The sequence below is a fragment of the Apteryx rowi genome, unplaced genomic scaffold, assembly GCF_003343035.1.
Source record: "Apteryx rowi isolate R43461 unplaced genomic scaffold, aptRow1 scaffold_426, whole genome shotgun sequence".
Lineage (NCBI taxonomy): Eukaryota > Metazoa > Chordata > Aves > Apterygiformes > Apterygidae > Apteryx > Apteryx rowi.
Window position 1 is genome coordinate 30385 of NW_020450679.1, and position 27108 is coordinate 57492.

The window sequence follows — 27108 nt, forward strand, 5'->3', positions numbered from 1 at the left end:
CCATAGAAAATGAGCACAAACTGGGACTTCCTGTTTCTCCAAAACTCAAAACATTACTGTTCTGCTGATTGACAGTGTCTAATCCCTTTGACTGAAGTGATAATCCCCTGTTTCTACTAAGCACCACACTTCTTAGGAGCTAGGAAAAGCTGCATCTTAGAGAAACAAGGTGCTTTAGGTCACCGTGCCACCACAATACCTTGTGCCTAGGCAGGGCAGTGCTTTTTACCTCCTCTGAATTGCCTCTCCAGACCCACACCACCCAGGCTGCGGCTTGCGTTGGCCCCGCTTGTCAGGCCAGCAGTGCCATCTCTGGCGCTCACCCAAGCTCCGGAGCTGGGGACTTCTTCCCTGTTGGCTGCCAGAGCTATTTTCGAGCCGTCAGCTGCGTTGCCATCTAGTGGCTTCCGTGCAAATGAGAATAAAGGCAGAGAGAGGCCTGAAAAAATGATTAAAAGTGGGAAAGATGGGAAAGAAAAAAAATGAATAGGAAAGAGTTAAGAAGAGAATGAACAGCTTTTCTGTTGTAACTCACCTGTTTACTTTCATAGGCACAATCTAGTTATTATCATAATCATTTAATATTGCTAATATTGAATATTAATAAACATGTATGAATTTGAATATGCTTTTAGTGTGGGGGAGGCTGGTACTAAAATGTACCTATGTACAGTCCTGGATAGATAATAATCTGTCCTGGATAGGAATAGTAATTTATAAATTGCATCTTTAATGAAGATTTTAATCTTTTTTCTTAGTAAGTACACCATATGATTTGGCTTCAGATTGATTTTTGAGACAGAACAAAAAAAGTAGAACAACTACAGGAAGGAGAGCTTGTTTAGATGTTTAGATGCATTTTTTTATTAATTTTTAAATTACATTTTTCTTCAAAGAACAAAGCAAAAAAGCAAACCACAGTAAATTAGAGAAGGAGACTTCTTCTTGCTTCTAGCTTTTTGTTTTTAAAATCTGCTGCATAAGGACATTTGGTAGCATGTCATGAAATGCAAAATTTGAGTATGCTCTTGGCAGTCCCACATTGGTGACTTGCAAAGCACTTGAAAAGAAAATAAATTCAACAGCATGTCTGTGATCTAGGGCTATGATCCTACAAATACTTGCACATGTGTATAATCCCATTTCAACCAGCAGCGCAGCAAATGTGCCCAGAACTAAGTACCTGTGGGCTGGCAGGAGCAAGGCATTACTGAGCATAAGAGATTATTCACAGAACACCTGGAACACTATAGCTGATTTCTCTCAGTTGTGGGGCAGGGTTGTATGTGTTTGTCTGTCGGCACATGATTTTCTTAACTGCTAATCTACTGGGATTAGAATTTATTTAAAGAAGATCTCTGGCAGGCTCCTTAGGACAAGAATAGGACAGGAAATAGCAGTTAAATATGCTTCAGCAAGTCCTTAATGAGCACTTGTATGAAAAGGGAATTCAGCGTATCAGATTTAGTGCTAATCCACACTAAGCAAATTTAGGCAGTACAGCTGTCCCAATGAACCCTCCAGATGATGATGTGGGTTTGTTTATTGAAATCGTTTTCTCCCATCATGATCTCACTTTTGCTATAGAAACACAATAAGGAAAAAAACATGCTTTCTAACCACTACTGCTCCACCAGTGAAATTATTGTCGTTAGTACTAGTTATGTTTCAGGGTTGTTATCTACAACGCATTCCAGAAAACCGCTGAACAAAAGGTGCCAAGTATTTGAACTGCTGCCTTGCAGAAGCACCCTTAAGCCAATTCCTTATTAATATATTTCTGTTCCAGTTCCCTCATCTGTCACATCTCTTGTTCTGTTACCACTAGAAAGAAACAAATACACGCACAGTGAGAAAAAAAAAATCATTTTACCATAATGAATCAAAAACGTTTAGCAGACAGAGCTGCTGCAGTTGCTATCATGGCAGGAGCAAGAATACCAACTTCATTCATTGAGCCTGATGTCTCACCAAGGAAGTCACTTCATGGATGGCATGCTGGTATTTTTCTGAGGCTGCTTTAAATTGGGCCAGGTGTTCCTCATAGCTTCTCACAGCTGCCAGAAGCTGGTTCTTCTCCACAGCTCCCAGAATGGCGTGGAGGATCATTTCAATGCCAAGCCCGAGAATGGCAATGCTGATTCCCCCAAGAACAGATGCCCCAATCTGTGCAAGGAGACTGACAAGTTTGCCAACAGTGAGAGTTATAAGATTGGAGCCAATTAGTTTGATAGCTACCATCCCGGCCGTCGAAGTCGCTTCTCCAAGAACAACAGAAAAGACTTTATGGGCTATTGCAATTTTCTCCAGTTCAGGCTCTTTGATATCATACAACTTCTGGTACAGCACAGGCTCTAGCTTTTCCTTCATGTCACTATCAATCTTCTGTACTTGACACTGAATCTCACTCATTGCTTGAATGATAATGTCACAGTTTTCCTTGACGGTACTGCTCTCTCTCATCTTAATACGGGGAATCATACACCCCAGGTGTTCATTCAGCACTCCAGCCAGCTCATTTGTTGCACGGAAATTTGTGGACATGCAGTCAAGCAATTCCTGATGCAGATGGATCAATTCTTGACGTCTCTTGGGGTTATCTGGGTAAAGGAGGTCGCTCAGCGCCATTCTTCAGAAATAAGCTACTCTAAGAGAAAAAAGAAAACTTTATTCTGTTTAACACCTGGAACCCTAACCCTTAAAGAGAATTAAAATGTACTCCTTTGTCTCTGCCTCACTGATTCTTTTCATACTTGGCAAATCAAATCCCAAGATATAGCTTATAAGTCTAGAAATCGTAATTGTGTTTGGGGTCTTTCCAGTGCATGTATTGTATCACTTCAGACCTGAAAGTTGCACCTACTAAATATTGCAGTGTTGAAATACCTTTGAACTTGACTTGCTGAAGCCAAATGATTAGAAAGAGACATTCTGAAACTTGGGCATATTCAGATCAACAAAAACAACTAACAAATATGTAATTAGCAGGTTAGTAAAATGAATGTGTCATTCTTCACCTAGAAAGCTGAAGGTGGTAGAAACTGAACTGGTTCATTAAGAAACAAACTTATCTCATCTGCAAAATCTAAAATAATCTGAGGACATGAAATGCCTGTTCTAAACACACTTTTGTATCAGCCTATTTTCTTCAATTAATGGCATCTGATTTTTATACTACTGCAATGGCTTGTGGAGTGGGCACAGCCTGTACTGGCATAAGGGTGTTTTATGCAGTGTACTGTATCTCTTCTCACGTTCAAGAGAAAGTGTTGTCATATAAGCACTTTTATACTAATAAACTCATACTTGCGAATTCATACAGAATAGTGAAAGCTTCTTAGATAAATCCATCCTAATATCATTTTGCACATATCTCCCACTGTGTTTTCTTCCCCAATATTTAACCCCTATTCCTTATTATTGTTGATTTCTTCAGTGTTCCTATTCACCGCTGTTTATAATGCTATAAATAATTCCCCATTGATTTTTTACTCACAGCTGTCAAACAACTATAGACAGCTCCCTCGATGTTGAATGTGCCATGTAATTGCAGTGAGGTGCACCTATTTTAATAGGATGTGTGCGATAACAGACTGCCTTGGAGCAGCACACACCAGCTTGCAGGGAGTGTCCCACCTCTGCAGCCTGACTCCTCCTGTACACAGGTTGTCCTGTTTAGATCTAACATCAGCAGGTGCTCGCCAAGCTCCTAGGACATAGCTGGGCAGAGCCTGGCCCTCTCCCATCACTGTACAGACCAGAGCACATAATTTAAATTCTTTTTTTTTTCTCTAAACTCTTGTGTCCAATCCTTATGGTCACTGTTCTTGTCTGAGCTGTCTCTGGTTTGACAATAAGAAGGCATGTTTAATATATTTTTCAGCATCAGCTGAATGTCAACATACAGGGTCCAAAGTGACAGTTACCAAGGATTATGGAGTTATTCCTTGTTACTAAGCTTCTGTAATCAGCTCTGTGCCACTTCCTTTTAACCCATCGCCAACTGCAAAGAAAAAATGCTTTAGTGTGATTTTGAGTTAAATGAACTCTGCAACTGGGGCGAACTGTGAATGAGCAGAACATCTGATTTCTTTGTTGGTACTTTTGCATTCTCAGCCCTCTTGTCACAAATCTTGGCCACTTTTATGAATTAGTTTGCATTTTTCCAAGATAAATCTCTTCTTGTTATTGGTGCCTACATACCACAGTTATAACTACAAATTGTTATGAGTAGGAGATAAGATAGATTTTTCTTCTGCAACAACCCCTTTCTGTTATTTTGCTCTTTTTAGTTCTTGCACAGTCTGTTAATTCCAAACCATCTGACACTGATCCAGCCATATTTCACTAAATGCACCTCTCCCCAACAAAATCACTGTAGAAAAACAGAATGATTTCAACAGTTCCCTAGCCAGCTTTTAGTCCCAGTGTTGAAATACAAGCCACTCTGAAGGGATTTTTTTCCCATAATATTTTGCGCAATAGTGTACATTGAATTAGGTATGCATTTCTTCCAGTCACTTACCTTGTAGCTCTGTCAAAAAAATAAACTCTTTAACTCATCTTTCTTCAGGCTGGAGGGAACAAAGTCCATATACAGTAAGAGTTTGTGATTTTCAGGAAACATAAAACCCTGTGAATGCAAAGTATGATTTCATATCAATTCTGCCTCAGGGATATTGTTGGCCTGCTTCCTGACCCAGAGTGGTATTAGATCTTTTCCACTCCAGTGACATTTTGTTAAAAGGTAATTTGCTTATTCTTACTTACAGAAACTGAGAGAAAACAAATTGTTCTAAGAACAACAACACTTCAATGAACATCTTACATACTAGAAAGATATGGAGGAGTTTTCTAGCATCTATTCTTTATCCATTACAAGAATTATTTCAGGTTCCCATTACCACTCTTGACTGTATGTCCCTTAAAACTAAAATTGCCTCTCACTCTTCACATTAGCACTTTTGCTAGTTGTTACATTCACTTTCTAGAGTTAGGCTGACTACATATATTTCAGTATTTCTGCCTATTTCTTCAGTTCCAAGGAGATATTCTCCAGGGGGGTTTCCAGGGGCTTTTCCAGTTAAACATTTAGACTGCCTACCTGATTTTGACTGAGCGCTTCTGCAATCAGCTGAATGTGTGCAGGACAATGACTTCATCCTCTTTCCCCTGGATACCTCTGGTGGTTTCCAGAAGCATGTGATGAGTTACAGATCCAGAGCGTGGGGCTTCATCTGGGTCCTGTTGCCTGCCTTCTCTCAGTTATTCCTATTGGATGATGTTTTCCTTCTCCTTTCTCCTTCCCTCCAATTACAACACATTTCAGTTTATTTCAGGCTAGTTCACAACTGTTAGGTCCTCCAGGCCTGTGTCCAAAGGCCTTCTGTTCGTGGAGAGAATAATTACAGCATGAATCCATCTGCCTATGACAAAGGTGCCATCATAAGCACCTCTAGCCATGTCTGAAAGGGGATGGTATTACATGCTGTTGTCAGAAGATTTAACATGTAGGGCAGCACTTTTCATTCATCCAGGTACAGGATTAGGTTTCGTACTGGGATTTATACATTTCTGTTGTTTATAAATATGCATAATAAATGCTAATGTTTTCAGCTGTTGCTTGAAATGATGAATTACTGCCATGACTGTTTTTGTACACCTATGAATTATGGAAGAAAAGTTGAACAGTCCAACACAAATAGAAAAATAAATACCAGAAACCATGAAGTCAGCAGTACAGGCTTTGTCTGTCCCAGCGGGAGAGCCTGTACTTCTGCATTCATTCAAGTTAGACACCTTCTATGCACTGAGCTTTAGAAAGGCAGACCCACCGTCCACCAGGACCTAGTCACCAGTGCTGCCTCCCCATGTCAGAGTGGTTGAGTTCTCACGTGAAAGTACAAGACCAGTTCTTCTATCAAGCATAAAATGAGTCATCTGTAATTGCCAGCTTGTTTTCCCTGAAAGCTGAGCTATTTTGTTCTGTCCAGAACTAGAGTATGAAACTCTCCTTGATTTCAGAGCTGTAGGCATGAGAGCATGAGCTAAGAGAGAGCACTAATGATTTAACTATTACTTTTCTGCAATTAGCTGTTCCCAGCCCTTTCTCAGCTGTGACTCCTTTTACTAACTGAGAATATCATGCAGTCCTGAAATACTTCCTCAAATATTAAACTGGATTGAATTCATCAGCCTAGCAACTACCTCTTTGTCATACTCTGTAGTCCTGGAAGCTGATTTCAGGTCCTCAAGGTTTGTGGTGGATGTGAACCATTCTCTTCTGCAGTTCCTACTCGATTGTATGGAACATGATTCAGAATGATTTGAACAATAAACCAGCAGTTTTGTTCCAGTTTTGCTCCAGTTCTTTAAGCAAGATAATAGCTATCGTTTCAGACTTTTTACATTTGGGGGAAGAACTTCATCTGATGTGTCTGTCACTCTTCTTTGCTGCAATTTCCCAGGTCCTCTCCTCTGATGCAGTGAGAGGGGAGGAAGTGGCATGGAGCCCCAGAGCCAGCTCTGGCTTAACAACAGTGGTGGCTAAAATCAATTTTACTGCTTTATGCAATTTCAGACTACTTCTGCCAGGGTAAAGGAAAGGAGGGAGAGGTATGGGGTAGAGCTGAGCACTAAGAGAAAAGCCTTGAAGTGTATGAAGTGGGATGGGGAACTGCAACTGCTTGGATACCTCTAATTGTGCATCTAATTGCAGCAATAGCTGATGAAACATGGCTGCTGGTTGCAGCACCTGCAGCCAGTCTGGCTTTCCAGGGCAGGCCTCTGGCACAGGCAAATGCAACACCAGGAACAGTGCTATTTTGTTCCCCTCAGCAGTGTGCTGCCCTAGGACTGTGCCTGCAGTTGGCCTTGGGAGAACACCTAGTAGTCAAAAGAGCAGCAAGGTGGGAGCCCAGGCAAGGAGACTGTTACCTGCTTCCACCCACCAAGGGATGCTGAGCTGCTGTCTCTAGGTAGCAGGAGTGCAACATCTTGCCACTCTATGATTTGACAGATGTGGGTCACTTCAAAGGAAATGGTATCCTGACAGCACATTGCATTATCGGCCTTTAATTGTTTTGTCTCTTGACAGCAGATGACTCATTTGGCAGATTGACTTTCCTCTGTCCATTCCCCCCTGCCCAGAACACAAGTTTAATTCTGAGTAGACCCACTGGTATACTCAAACCAAAGGATGATAGTTCTAAGGATGATGTAAAATAGACTATTTGCTAGGACTCCCATAATGGATCTACCAATAAACACCAAAAGGCAAGAATTATTCTCTCACACACCTCAGCTTTTCAGCTGAGGGTCAGATTCATAATTCCAGCAGCCATCAAAATAATAACATATAGCTGCTTACCCCATATTTTGCTGGCCTGCCTGGTAAGACCTGCAAAGGCTAGCAGAAGCCCTTTTTCCATGTTCTCTTCTAACTCTAATGTCTCTTGTTTGGGGGGGGGGGGGCAGGTGGGTTGATAATTTGTAATTTTAGTTTCAGAAGTGTAACATTATAGCTGAAAAGATTTTCAGTTTTTCTGCCCTGTGTCTTCTGGATTTCTTCTCTTTGCTTTTCAGATCTCTTCTGTAGAAATGTTATCCCGCCTTGGGTTTGAGAGTGAGAAAGAAAGGCTGCTCAGAGCCAGCCAGGATCTGTATGACTTAGTGTGCATGTATATCTCTTCGACCAACACAATATTCCGGATCCTCAATGAGCACCTTGGCACCAACTTCCCAATCATTTCAGTTAAAGAAAACTTCAGCGTTAAAGAGAACCTGCAGCTTCTAGTCAATGCTTTGAAAGAGATGCAAGTCATTGTGGAAACAAAAGACAAAGATGTGCAGGAAAAAATCAGCCACAGTTTGTATGCTAAGATTGCTGGTCCCATCACCTCTCTACAGGATAAGGTCGCTACAGTAAAGGATCTTTATGAGAATTATAAGGGGGTTTTAGAAAGCATCATGGGCGCGCTCATTGCAGTGACGTTGAAACATGGCAAACTCCCTGACACAGTAGAGTCTGCTATTCATCAGTTATTGAATTCTCCTGCCTTATGCCTCCAAGTATCGGAAATTCTCATGGACTATGCTGATATTGCTGAGATACTGCCACAAATTGAAGCACTGAGTACCACAAAAGGCAGCTCCTCTTCAAGGGATACACCTGAAAAGGTCAAGTCTCGCTCTCAATCCTCCTCCTCTTCACTTCTTACTTTCATAGAGCTTGTTCTTCAAGGACACAAATCTGTAAAGAAAAGCCTGAAAATAGCAGCTGACTACCTAGAAGAGGCTGTCAGGGTGCTAAGGGCACCTTGTGAAGCATTCCATTCCTTTGTTAAAATGGTTGAGGCCTTCATCCCACTGATAACAGATAAGTTGCAGGAGACATAAATGTGTTGACTATCAGAAATCCATTTTGATTCCATTTATTCTCACACAACGAAGAGTTTGAACATGTTCAAACACACATACAGAAGGTATCTGCAGCAGCTGCTTCTAATCTTTTCAGTCTTTTTTTGGTATCTTTGAACATTTAGGGGTCAAAATCAAGTTCTGTTGGTTTATTATTTGAAATCACTGGTAAACCGAAATCAACAAGAATGTAGCATGAACTATAGATAGAAAGCAAGCATGTAGTAAAATACCTCTATATTAAATCTGTTTTAACTTTCTGGGCAAGCATGTCTGAGGATTTCAGGAACAGTAGTTAGGTTGACAGAAAATGTTACTAGATTTTAGATTGATGGCATCTGCCATTGCTGACACCTAAATCTGATACCTGAAATGCTGAATCTCAGGCTGCCCCTTTCAAGCTGCTAAAAGCTGAAAGCACCTAAATTCCCTAACTGTCTGCATTTCTGATGCTAACATTTCTCAGATACCTGAACTTCTGCATTACTAGCCGCAGATTTCCAAGGTAATGACAACACTGAGCTTATATGAAGCTGCACAGAGAGTTCAAGCAGTTTGCACAGAAACCTTTGGCTGTCCTTTCTTTTGACTAACCGGCTGATGAGAACTTTGTGCAGCCCTCATGTTCAGATCTCATGTGGATCACTAAATTCTTGCTTACTGCTTTGGACAGGTGATGGTGAATACAGAGCTCCAGTTTCATGCCAAGTTCAGTCGTGACTGAAAGTTGTTACCACTCAAAGGCTGTTTGTGAAATGTGTCAGTGAGTAATGGCAGTGAGAAACGCACAATGAGTTCAATGGTTTGATGATTCCCTGAAAAGTTAAATTGCCATGACTAGTCTCCTTGGACCAGTGAGATAACCACTCTGACCATAATCCCAGGGGCTAGGATCAGAGAAGGTGAAGGGTCAGAAGTGAAGGAGAAAGCCAGGCATTTTGGAAAGGGGAAGTGCAGGCAGAAATTTTTCCTTATTTTCACATTGTTGTCTTTCCGAGGTGGGAGGACTTCACAGTTGTTCTGGCTTGGGCGTCTAAGGCTCTAGGAGTGCTAAATGAATATGTAAAAGTGAGAGGAATATGTAGCTAAATCAGAAGTTCAGATTTCAGTTTGTGATGTGAATTTGACCACCAGCATTAGACATTGCAAACCTGTGAAGTAGAAAGACAGGTTCAGTCACATCCAACAATCACTAAGACAGCAGTGGGCTCCACAGGCTTTCCTGCATTTCAATGTGAAATGGCCAGCAGGTATTCATCAGCCACCAGAGGACTGTTGTGAACACAGCATCTGCCTGAGTTTTGCAAAAGAAATGCTACAGCCAAACATGAAAGCTGAAGGCAGGCCTGACAAGTCTCTGATCCTCTGCTACTAGATCTGTGTCGCAGGACAACTTCATGCTTCTGTCCACCATGTGCCAGATGCAGTCAGTCAGCTTGAGATGGGAGATATCAGCTGGCTTTGGTGCATGGGGTCATGCTGGTGGGAAGGCTGCTGTGCTGCAGCCACAGACTTTGCTGTCTCCTGGGAGCCTGCATGCAAAGGAGATAGGCAACGCTGCACACTTACCAGTTAGGGTCTACCACTATAGTGCATTTTCCATCACACAGCCAGAGTCTCTCTTGTGCTAAAAACAAAGTTACTAAGAGATTCAAAGTCCATATGTGTCTTTCCTGAATGCCTGAGGGACAAGCTACCTACAGTGAAGGTAGTCACTGCCCTACTCTTCAGTAAGGCCACCAGTTGTCCTCCTGCCTGAATGGATCCAGGGAATGCCTATTTTGATGAACTGGGCTGAATGTTCCAGTCTCAGCTAGAGAGTTGCAGCTGAAGGCAAAGGAGGTGTTGAACCTTCTGTAACAACAGTAACTGGTGGCTGATATGCTGTGAACCTTCTTTGCTTGCTATTCAAGTGTGTATATATGTAGATGTAACCAGAGCATCCATCACTGCCTGGCCAAGCACAAGAAAACTCCAATGACAGTAGGAAGAACGGCAGAGCAAAGGCAGTGAAACCACTGTTCTTGAAGCTGAAAGAGAGTCAAGAAAGCAGCCATTTAGACCTCTTTTGGCTGTCTAATACTTCCTGTACTTGCTAACACAGCTTTTACCCAGAACAGTCATTTCCACAAGTCTACCTACTATTTTGTCTTAGGTCTAGGCAAAAGCTCTCATTCCTGAATGACTGTTTTGTGCTCAAAGGTTGCTATTGTCCAAAGAGACAAAAGCAAGAGTCCTGTATTAGTGGTGGACTGAATGAAGGACAGGGCTGTGGAAAAGACCCAGTGAGGTCTTCCAGCACAGAAGAGTTATTTCTGTTGCCAGGACACTCACAGTGTGTGCTTTGCCAAAGAATACTTCTCAAGACTTCCTTCTGCCACAGGAGAAGAGAAAAAGGCTAAAGCAGCAGTGGCTTTGTCCAGCCTGTACCTGAGCTTGCCAGGTATTGGTGGACCAAAGCTCAGCATAGTCCTGAGGCCTGAAATGTGGCAGTCTTGCAAACCACCAGAATAATATCTGAATTCAAGCTGCCTGCAAATCTCATCTGCCCTTGCAATATGGATGCTAGGGACCCCAAGGCATGGGGCCTATGACATCCTTGCAATGGCAGATGGGATAAGTGGAGGCTCCAAAGACCCTGAGATTTGTTGTGTATCAGGTGGATTCGTATTTAGTGAGCTGTGGGGTGTTCCCAGGTTCCACAACAAGCAGGTGAAAATTGGTGCATATGGGTCCTAGAGTGCTCTGGTAGGCAAACACAGTGAGCAAGCTATCGATCTGGACTTGAGTGTGGCCCCGTGTAGGTGCAGCTGGTGAGGACTGCTTAGGGTACTTGAGGCCAGATAGTCCTGCATTCCCCCTGCACAAAGGCCTATATACAATACCTTCCAAGAGCTGGCAGTGGTACTTGCTGTAGTTCTCCACAGAATGCAGATGCAGCCGGTTACCCTGCTGTGTCTGAGAGAAGTTTTTGACAAGGAATATCTCGTAAGGGGGAATGAGGACTTCCTTCTCAGACATGTAGTGAGAAAAGCCTTGCACAGCTGCTCCCAGGCAAGTTACCACAGTGAACAAAGTTTCATTCCCAAACTTCTGCGCTTCTTTCCAGAGGCAGGAGGTGGAGGTGAAATGGCCAAATCTCACTCTGCTGCCTACAATGGCCTTGATATATATGTCTTTTACACCCCGTGCATCCGGTAACACTTACGTTTCCCTATGCTCTCCTTGCTGCTCTGCCATTGCTTCATTATCTGGATGGCAGTCGTTAGGTAGAAGTGAAAATATTTGAAACTGAAGTTGTGTCTGTAGTGCTCTGGAGAGCTTCCAGCAATAGATGTGGCCCAGTTCAGCTGGGAGTGCAGGGAGGAGTTCATGGTGTAAGCCATGAGGACTGTGGCATGGCTCTCATGCATCTCCCTCAGCAGACCTACTGGGCTCTTTAACAAAGCCTCCTGAGCCTTCTTCCAGAGACTCAAATAGTTCTTGTTAGCAGCTATTTCCTTTTGGAAATAGTCTCCTCGCTCCAGTTCTTCCATCATCTGCTCTCTGCACCCCAGATACTGGTCATCGTAGGAATGCAGAGCCATATCCATCATATGTTGGGACATAGCCTACAACATGAAAGCAAACCACAATTAACATCAGAAGTGTGAACTTTTTGTGAATCTCTGTGGATGTAAGCCAGGTTTTTCCCTACCCTCTTCCTGCTTTTTGTCACTATTGGCAGAGCAAGCACAGCAGGTAGGCATCTCTGACAAGCCCTTCTTGAGCAACCTCAGGCTGTTGTCCAAACCTCATGGCAGGCAAGTACCAGTCAGGATGCCAGAGTCCTCAATTTATGAAAATAAGTGTCATTAAAAGCTTCAGCAAAGTTTGCAGCAGTATAGATATACCAGCCGGCAAGGTCTAGGAAACAATGCAGAGTTCCCCTGGGTTCTGGACACACAGAAAATGGTAAGGTATAGCTAGTCAGGCTCAGATCGGTAGAGAGTACCTCCACTGCATTCCATGGCATCGGATACAGAGAGGACAAAACTTGTGAAGAGCATTGCATTTTGTTAAACCAAATGCTCAAATATACTGTTGGAAATCTGCAGGCAATGTTTCATCTTGGTTCTGATGGGACCAGACTCTGTGCTATTCCCTTAGTAATCAAGTTTAGCTATACTTCCAATATCTCCCCTCTTTTCTGGAGTAAAATGGGCAAGAGGATAGGGGCTGTAGGACAGACCCATGGTGCATTTATTTCTGTACTCCACTCATGATTAGTAAGTGGTTTTGAAGAGGGAAAGAATAAGCAAATCAATATGCTGGGGGGCAGTGCAGCCTGAACATATCTCAGGGGTGAATTTCTTCTTTCTGCCTTGTTATACCTCTCAGACACATTGTGGCTCCAGAGTGTGTTCAGTAAGATAGTATAGTAGCACTATGTTAAAACTTTTATTCATCCAGTTTGTCTCAGTGAGGCCAGGTAGATTTGTCATGTCAATAAACATTAAGCACATGAGTAAGGATTTACACAACTGAGTGGTGTAACAGGAAAATAACTTCTAATATATTCTGTCTGCAAAATGACACAGCTAGTTATACTTCTAGCATTTCTATTTAATAAAAATCTTTTCTAATAAGACCTAAGAAATAGTGCATTTGATGACATCATTAGATTGCTCTTTTTGCTTTTTGATCTCTTAGTAGACTATAGTCAAATATTGTAGGCAGTTAGTTGACAGTTAGCTGAATACTACAAGTAGATGTTCACTTCATCTCAGATGTTCACCCTGGTCACATAACCCAAATCAATACCTTTCTTGGCTTCTGAAGTTAGTAAACTGGCCCATAAACTATGCACGGATTCAGTTTACTATCCATGATACCTTAATTACTTTGAGGGAAAGCTCTAAAACAGTCGCAAGGAATAGAGCAATATGGTCACTGTCTCATCCAACAACAGACTGCTGTTGTCAGACCCTCAGCTGAGAGTCTGGAAAAGGAGCAGAACACTTCCATGAGATCTGCTCACAAACATACCCTGGGAAACCATCTGGCTCCAAATGAGAAATTTACAACCATGCAGTTGAAAGGAATTAGGGCAGGTAAGAAACAGAACAGAGCAATTGAAAGCAGAACACTTCTCCCCTTAAGCCTAACCCCAAGCTCCTTAAAGACCACATTTTAAAGAGAAAAACATGGGCTTTATTTCAGTAGGCTTTGAATCAGTAACTTTCTGAGCAATTTTGTAATTTTAGATAAAGTACAATGTTTCCCCCTCTCACCAGCCTTTGCAAGGAGAAGATCAGCAACAGGAGGCTGGCTAGCAGATGTGCTGACATCCTTGAGTCCACTCAAGACACTATAAAGAACGTTGAGCTCTCTCAGCATAAGCAGAGGTCATTTATCTCTGTTTCTTTCTCTTTGTTCTTGAACTGGAAAATTCTGCAGTTTGGAATTTGCACTCAGGTTTGAGTGAGGATTCTTTGAGCAAAGATCATTCACCAGATTCTTACAGCAAATCAGAAGTCATAAACCAAATGGACAAAGTACTGGTAGAAGTGTTCCCACAATTCATAAGGAAGGATCTGCATGCACTGAAACCTCATGAGTTGTTTTTTCACTCCAGTTACAGCTGGTGTATATGTCCTTCACCTTGATAATTCTCTTAATTCCAAGGTATTTCATCTTGTTTTTCTTTTTGCCTTTTCCCTATCCAAATCCAACAAATAGAAGAAGGGAAGAAACTCATGTCTTGGAAAAGTCTCTTCTCCAAGGCAGTTCTCTCCTGAGGGGTTATATGACAAGATGAGGTGGAGAACAGTCCCTGGTCAAGAGCTTAAAAAGCCCTTTTAAAGAAGTGTGGAGGTCTGATAAAGCCAACACAGAAATGCATGGTGGGTTGGGATCCCATCTGGAAGCAGAGATAACCTAACTGTCCCTCTCCTCCTTAGGTCCCCCTGTTTTCTAACAATTTGCTGCCAATCCTATTCTTATGCCACTGCAGACTGGCAGCTCTTTAGAATTGTGTACATGGATACATTCAATATGAGTGTATAAATACAGATTTTGTACTGGGACTAATCTCTTTCTACTAGCTGCTTTGCAGTCACCCAATTAAAGGGCAGTGAGTTACTCGCCTGCTAAGGCCTGTGGCCTCTGACCACTCTTCTGCCTGGAAAAAGAGCCAAGAGGGGGTGTCAAGGCCTAATTCTGACTGCACAGAGAAGGCAAGTCCACTTTTCATTGCAGTCTGGTGACAGGTTGGTCAGAGAGATTTTGAGAGGGGAAATCAAGGGTGATGCTTTGGCTAGCAGAGGAGGGATACCTGTGGTCATGATTTGATTCTCTGGGAAAAATAGACATCTGTGCCACTGATTGGATTCTGTGGACAGAGAGCATTTGCTGAATATCACTGAAATATGGTGAGGGAGAGGATAAAGGTCTCATATTGAATCACTCTCAACATTTTGTATGACACTCCACCAGCAGATGCTGAATGAGTGACAATATCTGTAGCCATTGGTGATACAAGATGGTGACATGAAGGATGCAAAGTAATAAATGCAGCCTATCTACTACTTCTTGGAACTGCACCATCATCTCAGGCTATATTTCAGAAAGAAGTTTTCCAACAGGTAAAATTGAGTCCGGAGAAGGGGTTATGAACTTATTCAGAGGCACCTCCCCCATTCATGTAAAGATAAAAAAGACCTAAACTGTGATGGGTTCTAGTGGGCATTTGAGCAGTCAGTGTGAGCAATTCCTCTAGAGTCCCAGATTTCTTATCAGTCCATCTACATATTATTCAGTTTCAGCTTATGTCCTTGCCTCTTTTTCCCTTGTAGCGTCTTAGCGTATGTTTTAGTATGAAGTGAATGAGGATGAAAGGCCACTGGATTTACATTTTCAAACACTTAAAATTCAACGTAGTTTATTGTGTCATGGAGGTAACCTCAATGGCCATAAGATGGCAGCAAAGTATTTGTGGTGGTGCCTAAATCTACATTGACCAGGTGAAAATTGAGCTCCTCCATTCGAGAAGTAAATTTGCAATCTGATTTATGGACTCAGATCCCCAAAGGCTGTAATGACTTCAGCGACTTTAGCACACACAAAGATCTGGTGGCACAGAGCAGAGTATATGATCAAGGCCTGAGCATGCACCTTCTCTGCAAAAACTATTTACCAAAAGGGGGAGAAAAATGTAAAACTAACAGAAGAGTGCAAATATAGACAGGAAGTTTGAGTTTCTATTTTACCAAACAAAACCATATAAAAAAAAACCCAATAACTTGTTAGTACAGAAAGTACTAAGGTCTCACTAATCTCTGTAGTATCTTTCTCAACAAAATATTCACTGCTTTTGATGAGCACTTTGTTTGTTTTTACTAGAAGGCATTCAGAGGAGGGTTTTGCTGTGGTCAGTGAAGCCCCATAAGTTTATGCCAATGGAGGAACCAGTCCAAGGTATTTGACCAAGACAAACAGGGGTACTTATTAACTGTTTTCTCCTTGCTGTAATGTCAGTATACCCAGTTTAAGTCATAGCAGCTTGCCAAACACAGACTGTTCATGCTCATGCCTGCAGCCATCTGTGTGGACTTATCTTATTCCCTTACTCCAGGGGAGGATCTTTCAGAGAAATGCTGAACTCAGTAGATGGTGAATCAGAGAAAGCCTGTCCCACCTCCCCCTCGCTGTGTATTAGGATCATGCCTTGAGTTTCAGTGTAGTCACTTCTGATTCACACTGGGGCACAGGAAGGGAGACCCAAGCTTCATGCAGCTGGATCCTGCTCTTCAGGGCTCACAAGAGCAGGCTTTATCTTCCAGACCTCTCTAACAACAGATAAAAGTTGTATAGAGGAACAGAGAGAAGCAGCACACTGACCTGCTTTACATAAGCAGTATTTATTACAATCAACAGCTGAGAATGTCTGTAGCAGCTAACATGCAGCTAGAGAGATTCACTCTTTCTCAGTCTCTTGAGGCTCAGCAGTCTCTGCTCTTTGAGATGGTACCCTCCATCTACCTCTCAGAGAGTGAAAGCTGATACAGGATGTTAAAGAAGACTTTTCAGAAAGTTGCCAATGCATAATAGTCATACAGAGAGACAGAATAAAGTTGTGCACAGGGAAAAGAAAATATACAGAGCGAGAGACCAGAGACAGATAAAATGCTGACCCAACTTCAACCCATTCTTGAACTGATTTTTTTTTTGTTTATTTCATGAAGTCTATTGTTTGTTTCTTTGCTTTTTTGGAGCTGTTGTGGCGCTTTTCGTCTCAAGCATAAATGCTAAAGTATCACCAAGGGACAGATATTTTTGTTTTGCTTAGGCATATCAGTTTCATCCAAAACAGATTCTAGCAAAAACAAGAGATTTTCAATTCACTTTTTACAGTCACTGAATGTAGCATACAAATGGAAGGGCTCATCTAAATGGACTCCTCACACACACCTTTTGGCATTCATCTGTTGTTGCTATACAGGCAAATTTTGTAATAGAATAATCAGAAGAGCGTACCAGAATCTGATTTCTGGCTGTGTAATAGTATTTCTATACTTCCATCCTTACAAAATGATCCTACATTGGCACATATTTAAGGTAATCATTCCATCTGAAGGTACTGAACTTTTCCTGTCACTTGTACCAAGAGACAGCAGTCCCCCCATCTTCCCAGTGAGTAGCTCAGAATCAGATCCATCACATTTATACACATTGTGGCATTCTCCTTCTACAATCCCCCTGCATTTTTGGAAGAGGACAAAAAGTCTTGCTGTGTTTCTAAGGCATACATTGGGTTTCTTGAGAGGAATCAACATTTTTTCACATAAAGCATCCTGGGGATTCAAGAGAAAGGAGGTAAGACAGAATCTTCTCAGCCTTCTCTAATGAAGCTCAAAATACCACAAAAGACTACTGAAGAGAAACATTCTTGATAAAAGGAAGAGAGCTAAAGAAAGCTAGGCAAGTGGGATAAATTTTGCCTTGGTGTTCCTGTTGGCTAAGGGACAGAATTGAAGAAGGCCCCAGTCTATACCTCTTCCTTCCCACCCCCAAAATGTCTTTCTTCTGGGGGTTTTAGAGTGGTCCCGAGCCAGATGAGGGAAATGACTGTCCCATCCTTAGTATCTCCCAAAGAAACGGTTGTAGGCCATGGAAAATCCTATTTGGTCAGAGAGAAAGTCACAGGGAGGATAGTTTTCACAGCGCTCATGCATCTGCTCCATTGGGCTTTTGTAATACTCAAAGTACCTGGAGTAGACAAAGAGAGAGATGTTGTTCCACAGATTCAGTTGATGCAGTTGGACAGGTTTCGCACCGTTGGCTGCCACCAGAAGTGATTCCCCAGCATGCCCTAGCATGCCCGCAGCAGAGGACTTCTCATAGTAAGTTCAACACCTCTGACTTGGGAATAGATCTCCTTGACTAATCCTGGGGAAAGTTGGAACTGAACCCAACTTAAAGCAATTGCTCTTGAGGCTTTAGCAGAACAGTTAGGTTTTTCCCCCTTCTTCTTAAACTATAGACTTTTTCCAACCCCATTTCCCAGCTGTCTAGGACCCTTTTTCTTATTTCCCGCTTACCTTTATTTGTGCCCAGTTTCTGCTCATTTTCCCATTAGCCACTATTTTCCTTTAACTAAAACAGTTTCCTCTCATCATCTGCACTTCTGTCTCCTTTTATTTTGCTAGACGAGACAAACTCAACTCTTTCAGTCTCAGCTGCTCACTCTGGATGCTCTTCTCAACCTCTGTTCCAGGCTGAGTTTCTTTCTTGAAGACTGTACACATTACTACAGGAGAAGTCCCTCCAGGATCTCGCGCATTGCTACTTTATTTCTGTTGTGGAAATACCTTGGATCACCCTTGAATTTCATTTGTTCCATCTACATTGCTGGACTAACCTTACCTCATGATCAAATAATGCACCAAGGTCTCTCTCTACCTCAGTCCTTCCTAACTGATGCTTATAGTAGAAGCTACTTTTGTGATGCCCCATCTGAAGGGCTGTACATTCAGTACTACTGAGTTTCATCTTGATTTTATCATTCTAGGTTCAACATCATTTAGTTCCTCCGCTACAATACTCTGATCCTCTTCCTTACAGATGAGGCCTCTCAATTTCATATCATTGAAAAATGACATCATCCCTCCAGTCCATAGATGGATTGAACAGAAATTTCACAGAATCACAGAATCACAGAATCACTGAGGTTGGAAGGGACCTCTGGAGATCATCTAGTCCAACCCCCCTGCTCAAGCAGGGTCACCTAGAGCACATTGCACAGGATTGCATCCAGGCGCGTTTTGAATATCTCCAGAGAAGGAGACTCCACCACCTCTCTGGGCAACCTGTTCCAGTGCTCTGTCACCCTCACAGTGAAGAAGTTTTTCCTCATGTTCAGATGGAAAATTTCTGAAAATTTCTGAAATTTCTCCAAATCTTTATACCTAGGATTTCTCCAAATTTTTATATCTAGGATTTCTGCACAAATGGACCTATTCCTAGTAGGATCTGCAGCTTTGGAAAGAACAGCCATTCTGATCTGATCTCATTCCTGCAATAAAGCTTCCTTTGTAGGGAGCTATAGGCAGTGACCAAGGCTCTGTGATGCTCTGTTCCCTGGAGTTTGTCTTTGATGTCCATGCAGGTTAGAGCAGCTTCTAACTTGTATCCTGCTGTCCCAATAGCTTGCTCAGACAGTTCATACTGTCTTCCTGCCTGGGAGAAATAACAGACTGTAGCTATGAGCTCGCCCAAGGATGTTTATGGAGAAAGAAACATTCATCTATCAAGAAGTATTTCCTAAGCGCTGTGCTTTTCTGTGCTTGAAGCTAATAACATAAGTATACAACAAATGAATGCTTTGCCATGTCCCATCACCTTCCCACCCCCTCTTTACAACAAATCCAGGGTCCAGCCCTCAGCCTGACTCATGAGTTGTTACCATTCATACAAGTCAGATCTCTTCTGCCTTCTCACAAAGGCATTGGCAACTTCCCTTTTAATCTTGATGCCTACCAAGAGAGAACACAGCAGGTTAGTGATGCAGGGTATTGGTCTATACAAATTGGACCAGTCAGGTCTCTGAAGGTGACCGTTTGCTCTTTTTGCAAGCAGATGGCTGCTGCAGCCCATCCTAATTCCCTGTGCACCTCTCCCCACCACACTGTCTACTTGAAACCCAGCAGTTGGGCTCCCTCCTCACCCCAGCCTGAACAGCTACATGGAGCAAGTTCCCTTTCCATCATAAACTCCATTCCCTTGTTGCTTAGCATGACCTGAGTCCATAGCAAATGTGCAGAGCCATGACAGCATAAAAGATAAATAAGGAGAAAATGGAGCCTTGTGCAAATCTGAAGGGAATGGCATTCTCTCTCCCTGGTATGGCTAACTTCAGGGTCTTGGCTTCCTTTCTGTATTCTCACTCAGACTGATAGTGACGTGGGATACTAATGACCAGGCCTTCCGAATGCCTCCAATAAACCATAAGCAACAGGCTGCATGTGGAAATAAAATATCAGTATCTGTATGTGTAGAGTTCATGAAAAATGGAGAGTATAAAATAAAGAGAGTAAATATCACCTAGGAAGAAATATGCCCATGAGGTGCAAAAATCCTGTTGTTCAGGCATTGGAGAGTGCTTGAATGTGAGAGGTCTTTTGGCCATGGCAGCATTATCAGCTAGGCTCCGCTAATGTACTGTGTGAGCAAAAGTTGCTTATTTCCCCCTTGGATCTGTACTTGTGTACACACAGGAGTGCTGCGGAGCCCTCCCCACAAAATGGCATGAAGAATGACTTCACCCCACCCTAACCAGGATTCAGCACAGCACAACCTCTCTCCATGAGACAGACCCACACCAGCAGAAGCGTGCACGCATGCCAGCATAATGGCAACACAGGCAGCTGCACAGCAATATGTTTTGACTGAGAAACTGGCCAACTATCACTGTCACTGGGGGAATTCAGTTTCTAAGACCCATGCCTGTGGATATCTCTGAGGGAGAAGGTGGGTTTTGTGTCCTTCCCTCATCATCCTGGGGTGTCTGACCATGTTTCTGCTTGGCAGATGGGAGGTGCCCCATGTGAAGAGACACCTCACTAGCAAGCTGGCTTTTGGTCAGGATCAAAGTACTGGCTGAAAAGAAACTGCCAGTTAATGACCTATCAGAAATCACCACCTTTCCCATATAAACCCTTTTTGTTTTTTTTCTCTATCCCAATCCATGTTTGGATTGGCTCACTAAAGAAATACTGGCTTTCATACTCCCCAGCAGCAATGTTATCCCTTAAGGTGTTTGGAAGGAGAGTGACAGGGGAGAAACAAGGGGGATTTTCCATGCAGATTTCTGCCAGGATCAGCTTGCTGTGGACACCCCAAAGCATGCAAGTCCTCATGTCCCGGGCAACCTGACAGAGGAGGGACTGCAACCCTAGGGAGTAGCCAAGGAATATGCTTGCTTTCAGGCTGTCCAGGATGTGGGATTTGGCAGGGATGTCACAGCCTGCTGCAGTGTGGCACCAAACCTTTCTGCTCTGTGATCCCGCACACCAGACTGGCTGCTAAGTGGATCCAAAAGGCCAGTGCTTGGAGGCCCTGGGGCAGGTGCTGCTCTATAAACAGGCAGAATTCAGACCCAGCTGCTGGGAAATGTGAGGTGGGATCTCCTTATGTGAGACATGACATGGCTGGGGAATGAGAAGAACCTCACCATGTTTTTGACAGAAGGAGTTTCCCAGTCAAAGACTTGCCTTTCTTGGGAGCATAGTGCTTCTCTGTGAGACAAATCACAGCCTGAAGTTTCCTCTTAGCGCTGTGCTCCCCTGAAATACTAATGCATCCCATAGCAATCTCTGCAGCACCAGCATCCTTGTGGGGCTAAACATCTTTTCTTGCCCTGGGGACACAATCATTTTTCATAGGTTTCTGAGGCCTGCTCAGAGAAGACAAGAGACAGGCCATGTTGTTTTACTCACATCTCCCTGCTGCATGGAGGGAAGATGAGTCCAGCTGCTAACAACCCACAGGGCTCGTGTCTCTCCTTGGGGCTGCTTAAGGGTTGTGGAGGTGCTGGCTACAGCACTAGCACACCTGGAGTGATGCTGTGTTGCCCATGCAGGGAGCCTGACCTCCCTGGTGTCTCCTACTCCAACAGCTTGTGAAAGCCAGCCCTCTGCTACAGGTGCTCCAGCCAACAGCATCTCAGGGACTGCAGTGTTGATGGAGAAAAGGGTGAGGAGGCAGAGGGACTCAGCATGGCTCTTGTTTGTCCCTTGAACCTAGTAAAGGGAAAAAGGGAGGCGGATGCAGTAGGATTCAGCTGAGGGACAATCGCAACAATATACTCACTGGCAGCACTGGGAGATCCTGAGGGGTCTTTGGAATCTGGAAGACAGACAGACAGACAGATGGAAAGGAGTTAGCTCGTGAGTCCTGCTCCCCTGCTCCACCCCATGACTGGATCCCTCTGCTTACTGGATGGGTCCAGCTCCCTGCCTTTCCCAGAAGACCTGTATCTCCCAAAGAGGATTTTATTAACACCCAGAATCTAGGGCTAGAATTCACCACAGCAAAATTCACCCATTATGCCTGGATTTGTTTAGTTTCAACTTCCTCCGTGCAGGGTTAAATGACACAATGACCATGTAAGCATTGTGGAAGCTGGATGAAGAAAATGAAGCTTCTTCTCCCTCCCCACCCTTGCTAGTTAGAGCTAGGGGACAAATTAGGCAAAAGCCCAAATTTGGACAGAACCTGGTGATGGCTGAGCATCTCCTCTGTCTTTGGAAAAAGGAGTTTCTTTCCCTCTAGGGAAAAATCACAAGCTATTGATAGGGAAGAGAAATAGGGCCTAAAATTAGGAACAGTGCTACCTTCACAGCTTCGTGGCCCAAGGTTGAGGTACGTGGCTTACCAGCCCTCCCAAGAGGAATTTATACACTTTATTTCTGTATTCAGTCATAACCTTGACCCTTAACGCTCACTGCAAACACCGAAGGAAAGTGTCCTGTAAGAGAAATGGTAGGTCTCCTCCTCATCTTGGCTCTCCCACCCTCTGCTATTTCACCTATGACTTTTTCCTTGAACAGTCAGTTCCACACAAGTGTTCAGGTATTTAGTGTGAATGTATTTATGGGGAGAAAGAGGATTTCAGGGACCAAAAAAATAATAAAATTGTGCTTAAACAAAAATTTTATGTGAGAAAAGTTGTGTCTAGTTCTAATTTTAAGCAACTTATACATTCCTTGGATTTCAAAAAAAAAAAAAAATACAGATTCAAAATTACTCCAAGACTATTAAGCAATCCGGAACATAACAATAGCTAAAAAAAGCTGAATACTCAAGAATGAGAGAGTAAGCAAGAGACTCTCGGACAGAAGGAAAACACAGATCAAACAAAATATATTTGTCAGTATTGAATCATGACATATCTGATGCCAGGGAGCAAATTAAAAGAACAAACCCAATACAGGCAAACACAAGGCACTTTCCTGCTCAGCCTCCCTTTTCCTGCTGTAAAAGGAAAACACTTACTGTTTCTGATCTTTCCCCCTTTCCCACTCTCTACATTAATTATAGAGCTGCCACTACATTGCTATTTCTTGATCATAAAGTCACTATGGTTAAATCACCTTCATATATGATGTGCTCTTATTTCAGTGGGACAACCTCCAATTTTTTTAACCATCCAATAGGATTATTTTCTCTTCCAGAAATTCTCCACATCCTGCATTTTTCAGCAGGTGAAGGCTTGACTCAGTGCCTATCTGTGATCCTACAGCATTCCAGTGCTGGCAGGTAAAAAATACCTCTCCCTGTGGTCAACACAGCTCTGCCCTGCAGCTCAACCCTCTTACTCAAAACCGAGCATCCGACATACCTTTGCCAGTTCAGCTAAATGCTAAACTAGTTTAATGTTTAAACATGTCAAAATATCAGAAATCTCTGCTGCAGTTCAATGGAGCAATTTGTTTAGGTTTCTTTTTTTTTTTTTTTTTTTTGACTGGTAGAAGAAAGTGCTCAGTAAGAGATAAGGCTGGATATCCCCGAGCCCCATCTCATTTATGCCTGTGTAATGTAAGCAGTCAGGCAAAAGATGTCAAGCTGTGCAACAACCTGCTGCGCGCTGCCTACCCCAAAGCTGTGGGTCTCTGCAGACCAGAGGGAGGCTCCCTACAAGCCACAGGGCTCAGTGACACTCCCGGAGAGCGTCCCAGGGGAGACATCCCCTTACCTTTTTCACAACAGCAGAGTGCTGCCAGGGCCAGAGCCAAGATCAGCGGTGCCAGCAGACTCCTCATCGTCTTTGGCTCAGCTGCTCTCCCCAGCCTCAGAGCTTTCCTGGAGGCTAACGGGGTTCTCTGGAGCTTGCTTGCGGGCAGCAGTTTATATCCTGTGATCATCTGGAGAGATCAGGGCTCTGGCTTGCATTCCTGCATCTGGGCTCCAAAACAAAGCCCATCATTTGGGCCAGGAGATATCTGGCTCTGGCAGCCATTTTGACATCCATCTCAAGGCTCACGCTATTTCCAGAAGATTTTATCTGAATTTTTGAACAGGACTGTTAAAGAAAAACAACTGGGATGAAAAAAACAGCTTTATTATAAACATGAAAGTCATTAAGCTTCTTGCAGAAAGGCCATGGGAGAGACTAACACAACCTGAGGTGGAGCAGTTCCTTTGGTGTGGTGGGACTCTCTTCTATAGAAAATCAAATGAGACTGAACCTGATGATGACGCTCTTCCCCCACCCCACCTCACCCATCCCTCTGAAGGAAAAACAAGCCCTTAAAATGGTTTGCATAAGATAAACACACAGCGGATTTTCACTTCAGACAGTTTCAACAAACTGCTTTGGAAAGCTGACATTTTTACATTCTTGTGAGCTTTGGTAGTTATGTGTGGGTTGTTGGGTTTTTTTTTGAGGTGGGGAGGGGTGTTCTTTCTTTTTTCTTCCTGGAAAGCTTTCTAGTTTGGAGGTTATTAGCTTGGCTTCTCATGTCTCAAAACCAAATAAACCCTGAGACCGTAGAGATGTTTTATTCTTCAGGTTGCGGGTGGCTGTAGTTACTCCAGTAGGTTAAGAGCTCCGCATGGGGCACAGGCTCTCACCTGGCCCAAGGGCCATACCCCCCACAGCTGCTGTCAGCATGTTCCCTGAGCAGTGCCAGGTCCAGCGCAGCCCCACGTGTATTAAGTGTCCCCGCCGTCTCTCCCCGGGCTCACCACAGGGCACCCAGAGCCCACACTGCTCCTAGTGCCAGCAACAAACCATGATCATGTCATTGACAAAATCTCTAGCTGTGTTTTTTCCCCCTGGTCAGGGAATTTCAGTGAGTACTGCAGCCATACTTAAAGGCACAACTGAGCCCTTAGGTATGGCCTGAGCTAAGGTGACAGCTGCTTTAGCTTGGTGGCCAAATGTATTTTTCATGGCTTTTATTCAGAGTTACATGATGGGCAGTGTTTCTGCTCACACACAATAGCTCACCCCTTCTTGCTCCTCTCCACAAGCCCTCTTCAACTGCCAATCCTTAGAAACACTGTCTTTTAACTTAGAGAAATTTCAGGATTAAAAAAAAGTCTATAAAACTTTTCTGCAGTCCAGGAGAGACTGAATATATACAACAGCAACTTCCAGCAAAAGTATCTTAAAGAATAATGATTTAAAAATAAATAAATAAAAATAAGAGGAATTCTAGGAAAATCACACTTCCACAGGAAAGCTTAAAAGAATGTACACATGCAATTCCAGTGTTCCAAACAGCCTTGCTTCTCTTCACAGGCCTTCCCAAGCTTTCTGATCAACATGTAGTCTCTTAGATATATTTGGTTGTTGCTTACATTAATGAAATCCCACTGAAATCTCTGGTATTATTCATTATTTATACTGGTAAACCAGAGATTAGATCTTCCAGATATTCCTGGACACAAACCCAGACAGCACAAACTCTACATCTTCAGTTTTGGTAGTGTTACTGTGTCAAGTCAGACCCAGACATGGCAGATGTGTTGACTTGAGGGTATGAAAGTTTTGTTCTGATTGGTAATCCCACAATTCACCTACTCAGGAACATGCAGAAAAACTGAGGGGGGAAATATACCTAATCCATATTGCTTTTTTTTTTTTTTCCTAAACTCACTTCTCACTCACTTTTTCTTTTGGACAAATTTTAGAAACTGTTAGGCTGGAGTTTCATATCAGAAGAGTTTTCAACAAATAAATCACATTTTTTTCCAAAAGCTCATCTTCAAAGCTGGTGAAGCCTTAAGCATATTTCTGAAGAAGATGTGTGTTTCTAATGTGGAAGGTAGGTTTAGCTCTAGGCTTAATTTCACAGAATAGTCAACAATTTGATATTTTATCCCATAGCCTTTGATAGTGTGCCATGAATCTTTCCCAGTTCTATACTTTGCAGGTCCCTGAGGAACCTAGAGATGTGAATATTGAAACAAGCTGTGGTGAGCCTATACAGAAGATTTCATGTCTTCTACATACCCCACACCAAGGGGTAGCCAAACAGCTGTGGTTGCTAACCAGCTGAGAGCAGTATTTAATTCTCCCACATGTCAGCACTGGCACCTGTTGCCTTGGGACAGACTGTGAGGTGCTCTGGGGCTGATGCTGGTGACAACACAACAGTGGCCACACTCTCTCTTCAAGGGGCAGGTGTCTGGCAACCTGTGAGCAGGGTCAGGCCGTGTCTTGATTTTGGATGAGGTATGAACAGTGAAATAAAATTGCTCCAGATGAATTAACTGGGGCTTGTCAAACACTGTGCGTTTCTTTTATTTATTTACCACCTGGAGCCCCATGACCTCCTTTCAGCCCCTCACCACCACCAGTGGCCCTTCCTCCTGCAGGGCTGCTGCAACCATGCTACCTCCTACCAGCACAGGAGCGTAGTTGCCCCTCTCTCCTCAGAGCCCTTGTTTTGTCCCTTTCCTTGCTGATGCTTCAGCTCTCAGATCTCCTTCTCCCTCATGGGCTTGGGATGACACAAGAGGAGACAGCTAGAGTATAAAAAGGGATATTTTGGCCCCAAGCTGACTTTCCAACTTCGTCAAGAGCAAGGCATTGAACCAAGGAGAATATACACCTGCAATCTTGATTTTAGCTGAAGAATAAAAAATAATAATAATTCCAAATAGTATTTCAAAGTAAAGGGTTAAGACTAAGTTGTCTGGAATTATTCCAAGTGGAAACAAGGGTGTAAAAGGGAATTCCAAAAGGAAATAGGAATAAAATCCAGACCAGGAGCTTCTTTACACAAGATCACCCTACGTCAGGACCAAAAAGTAGCTGGATGGGCAAGATGCAATTTAGAGGCTTTTTCTTTCACTAACTTTGGCTCTAATTTTGTTTTTAAGATTAAACAGGCACCTTCTGATTTTTTTTCAAAACTGAGGAAAGATGTTACAGATTTCATTTTCAGAAAGTGTATCTCACCCCATCTTCTGAACACTGCCACTTTAAGATGACTTAAGTTTGGGAAATGAAATTTGGCAGGGACATCTAAAAGAAGTAAATTTGGACCCTGGAGTATAGACTTCATAGATCCTTTCAAACTCATGTGTTTCCCAGGAAGTCACTTTTTTTTTCCAATAATCCACACCAGGTTCTATGCTACAAAAACTCAGCTTCTTCATGGAAAATTCCCCCCGAGAAAATACAGTGACTCATGAGAA

General features: G+C 43.0%; 4 protein-coding genes across 5 annotated transcripts; 1 reads left to right on the forward strand and 3 right to left on the reverse strand.

Annotated features, from left to right (window-relative positions):
• Positions 1 to 858: 858 nt before the first annotated feature.
• Positions 859 to 7414, reverse strand: SMCO3 (single-pass membrane protein with coiled-coil domains 3). Of its 2 annotated transcripts, XM_026076117.1 has the most exons (4): positions 5105 to 7414; positions 4526 to 4633; positions 3927 to 4003; positions 859 to 2647 (listed from the first exon to the last, which is right to left on the reverse strand). In XM_026076117.1, the coding sequence occupies exon 4, from the start codon at positions 2626 to 2628 to the stop codon at positions 1951 to 1953; it is 678 nt and encodes a 225-aa protein (XP_025931902.1). In that variant the 5' UTR covers positions 2629 to 2647; positions 3927 to 4003; positions 4526 to 4633; positions 5105 to 7414; the 3' UTR covers positions 859 to 1950. The 2 variants fall into 2 exon arrangements, with proteins under 2 accessions (XP_025931902.1, XP_025931901.1); XM_026076116.1 differs by lacking the exon at positions 3927 to 4003 and having other exon boundaries at positions 5105 to 7412.
• Positions 7415 to 7481: 67 nt separating this feature from the next.
• Positions 7482 to 18532, forward strand: LOC112971068. The gene is made up of 2 exons (XM_026076118.1): positions 7482 to 8178; positions 18470 to 18532. Exons 1-2 carry the CDS (start codon positions 7600 to 7602, stop codon positions 18524 to 18526), a joined length of 636 nt encoding a protein of 211 aa, XP_025931903.1. The 5' UTR covers positions 7482 to 7599; the 3' UTR covers positions 18527 to 18532.
• On the reverse strand, positions 10471 to 13766 carry ART4 (ADP-ribosyltransferase 4 (Dombrock blood group)). The gene is given in 3 exon segments (XM_026076119.1): positions 10471 to 11606; positions 11609 to 12029; positions 13692 to 13766. Coding segments are annotated over 3 exon segments (1011 nt in total). The 5' UTR covers positions 13749 to 13766; the 3' UTR covers positions 10471 to 11073.
• On the reverse strand, positions 17538 to 23720 carry LOC112971070 (osteocalcin-like). The gene is made up of 4 exons (XM_026076120.1): positions 23654 to 23720; positions 21769 to 21804; positions 19364 to 19433; positions 17538 to 17667 (listed from the first exon to the last, which is right to left on the reverse strand). Exons 1-4 carry the CDS (start codon positions 23718 to 23720, stop codon positions 17538 to 17540), a joined length of 303 nt encoding a protein of 100 aa, XP_025931905.1.
• Positions 23721 to 27108: the final 3388 nt, after the last annotated feature.

Coding starts and splice junctions, on each gene's coding strand:
- LOC112971070 (XM_026076120.1), bottom strand. CDS start 23,720: ATGAGGAGTCTGCTGGCACCGCTGATCTTGGCTCTGGCCCTGGCAGCA. Junction 21,805..23,653: donor ACTCTGCTGTTGTGAAAAAG/GTAAGGGGATGT, acceptor TCTGTCTTCCAG/ATTCCAAAGACCCCTCAGGA. Junction 17,668..19,363: donor AGATCTGACTTGTATGAATG/GTAACAACTCAT, acceptor TGTCTACTCCAG/GTACTTTGAGTATTACAAAA.
- LOC112971068 (XM_026076118.1), top strand. CDS start 7,600: ATGTTATCCCGCCTTGGGTTTGAGAGTGAGAAAGAAAGGCTGCTCAGA. Junction 8,179..18,469: donor CAAGGGATACACCTGAAAAG/GTCAAGTCTCGC, acceptor TTATCATTCTAG/GTTCAACATCATTTAGTTCC.
- SMCO3 (XM_026076117.1), bottom strand. CDS start 2,628: ATGGCGCTGAGCGACCTCCTTTACCCAGATAACCCCAAGAGACGTCAA.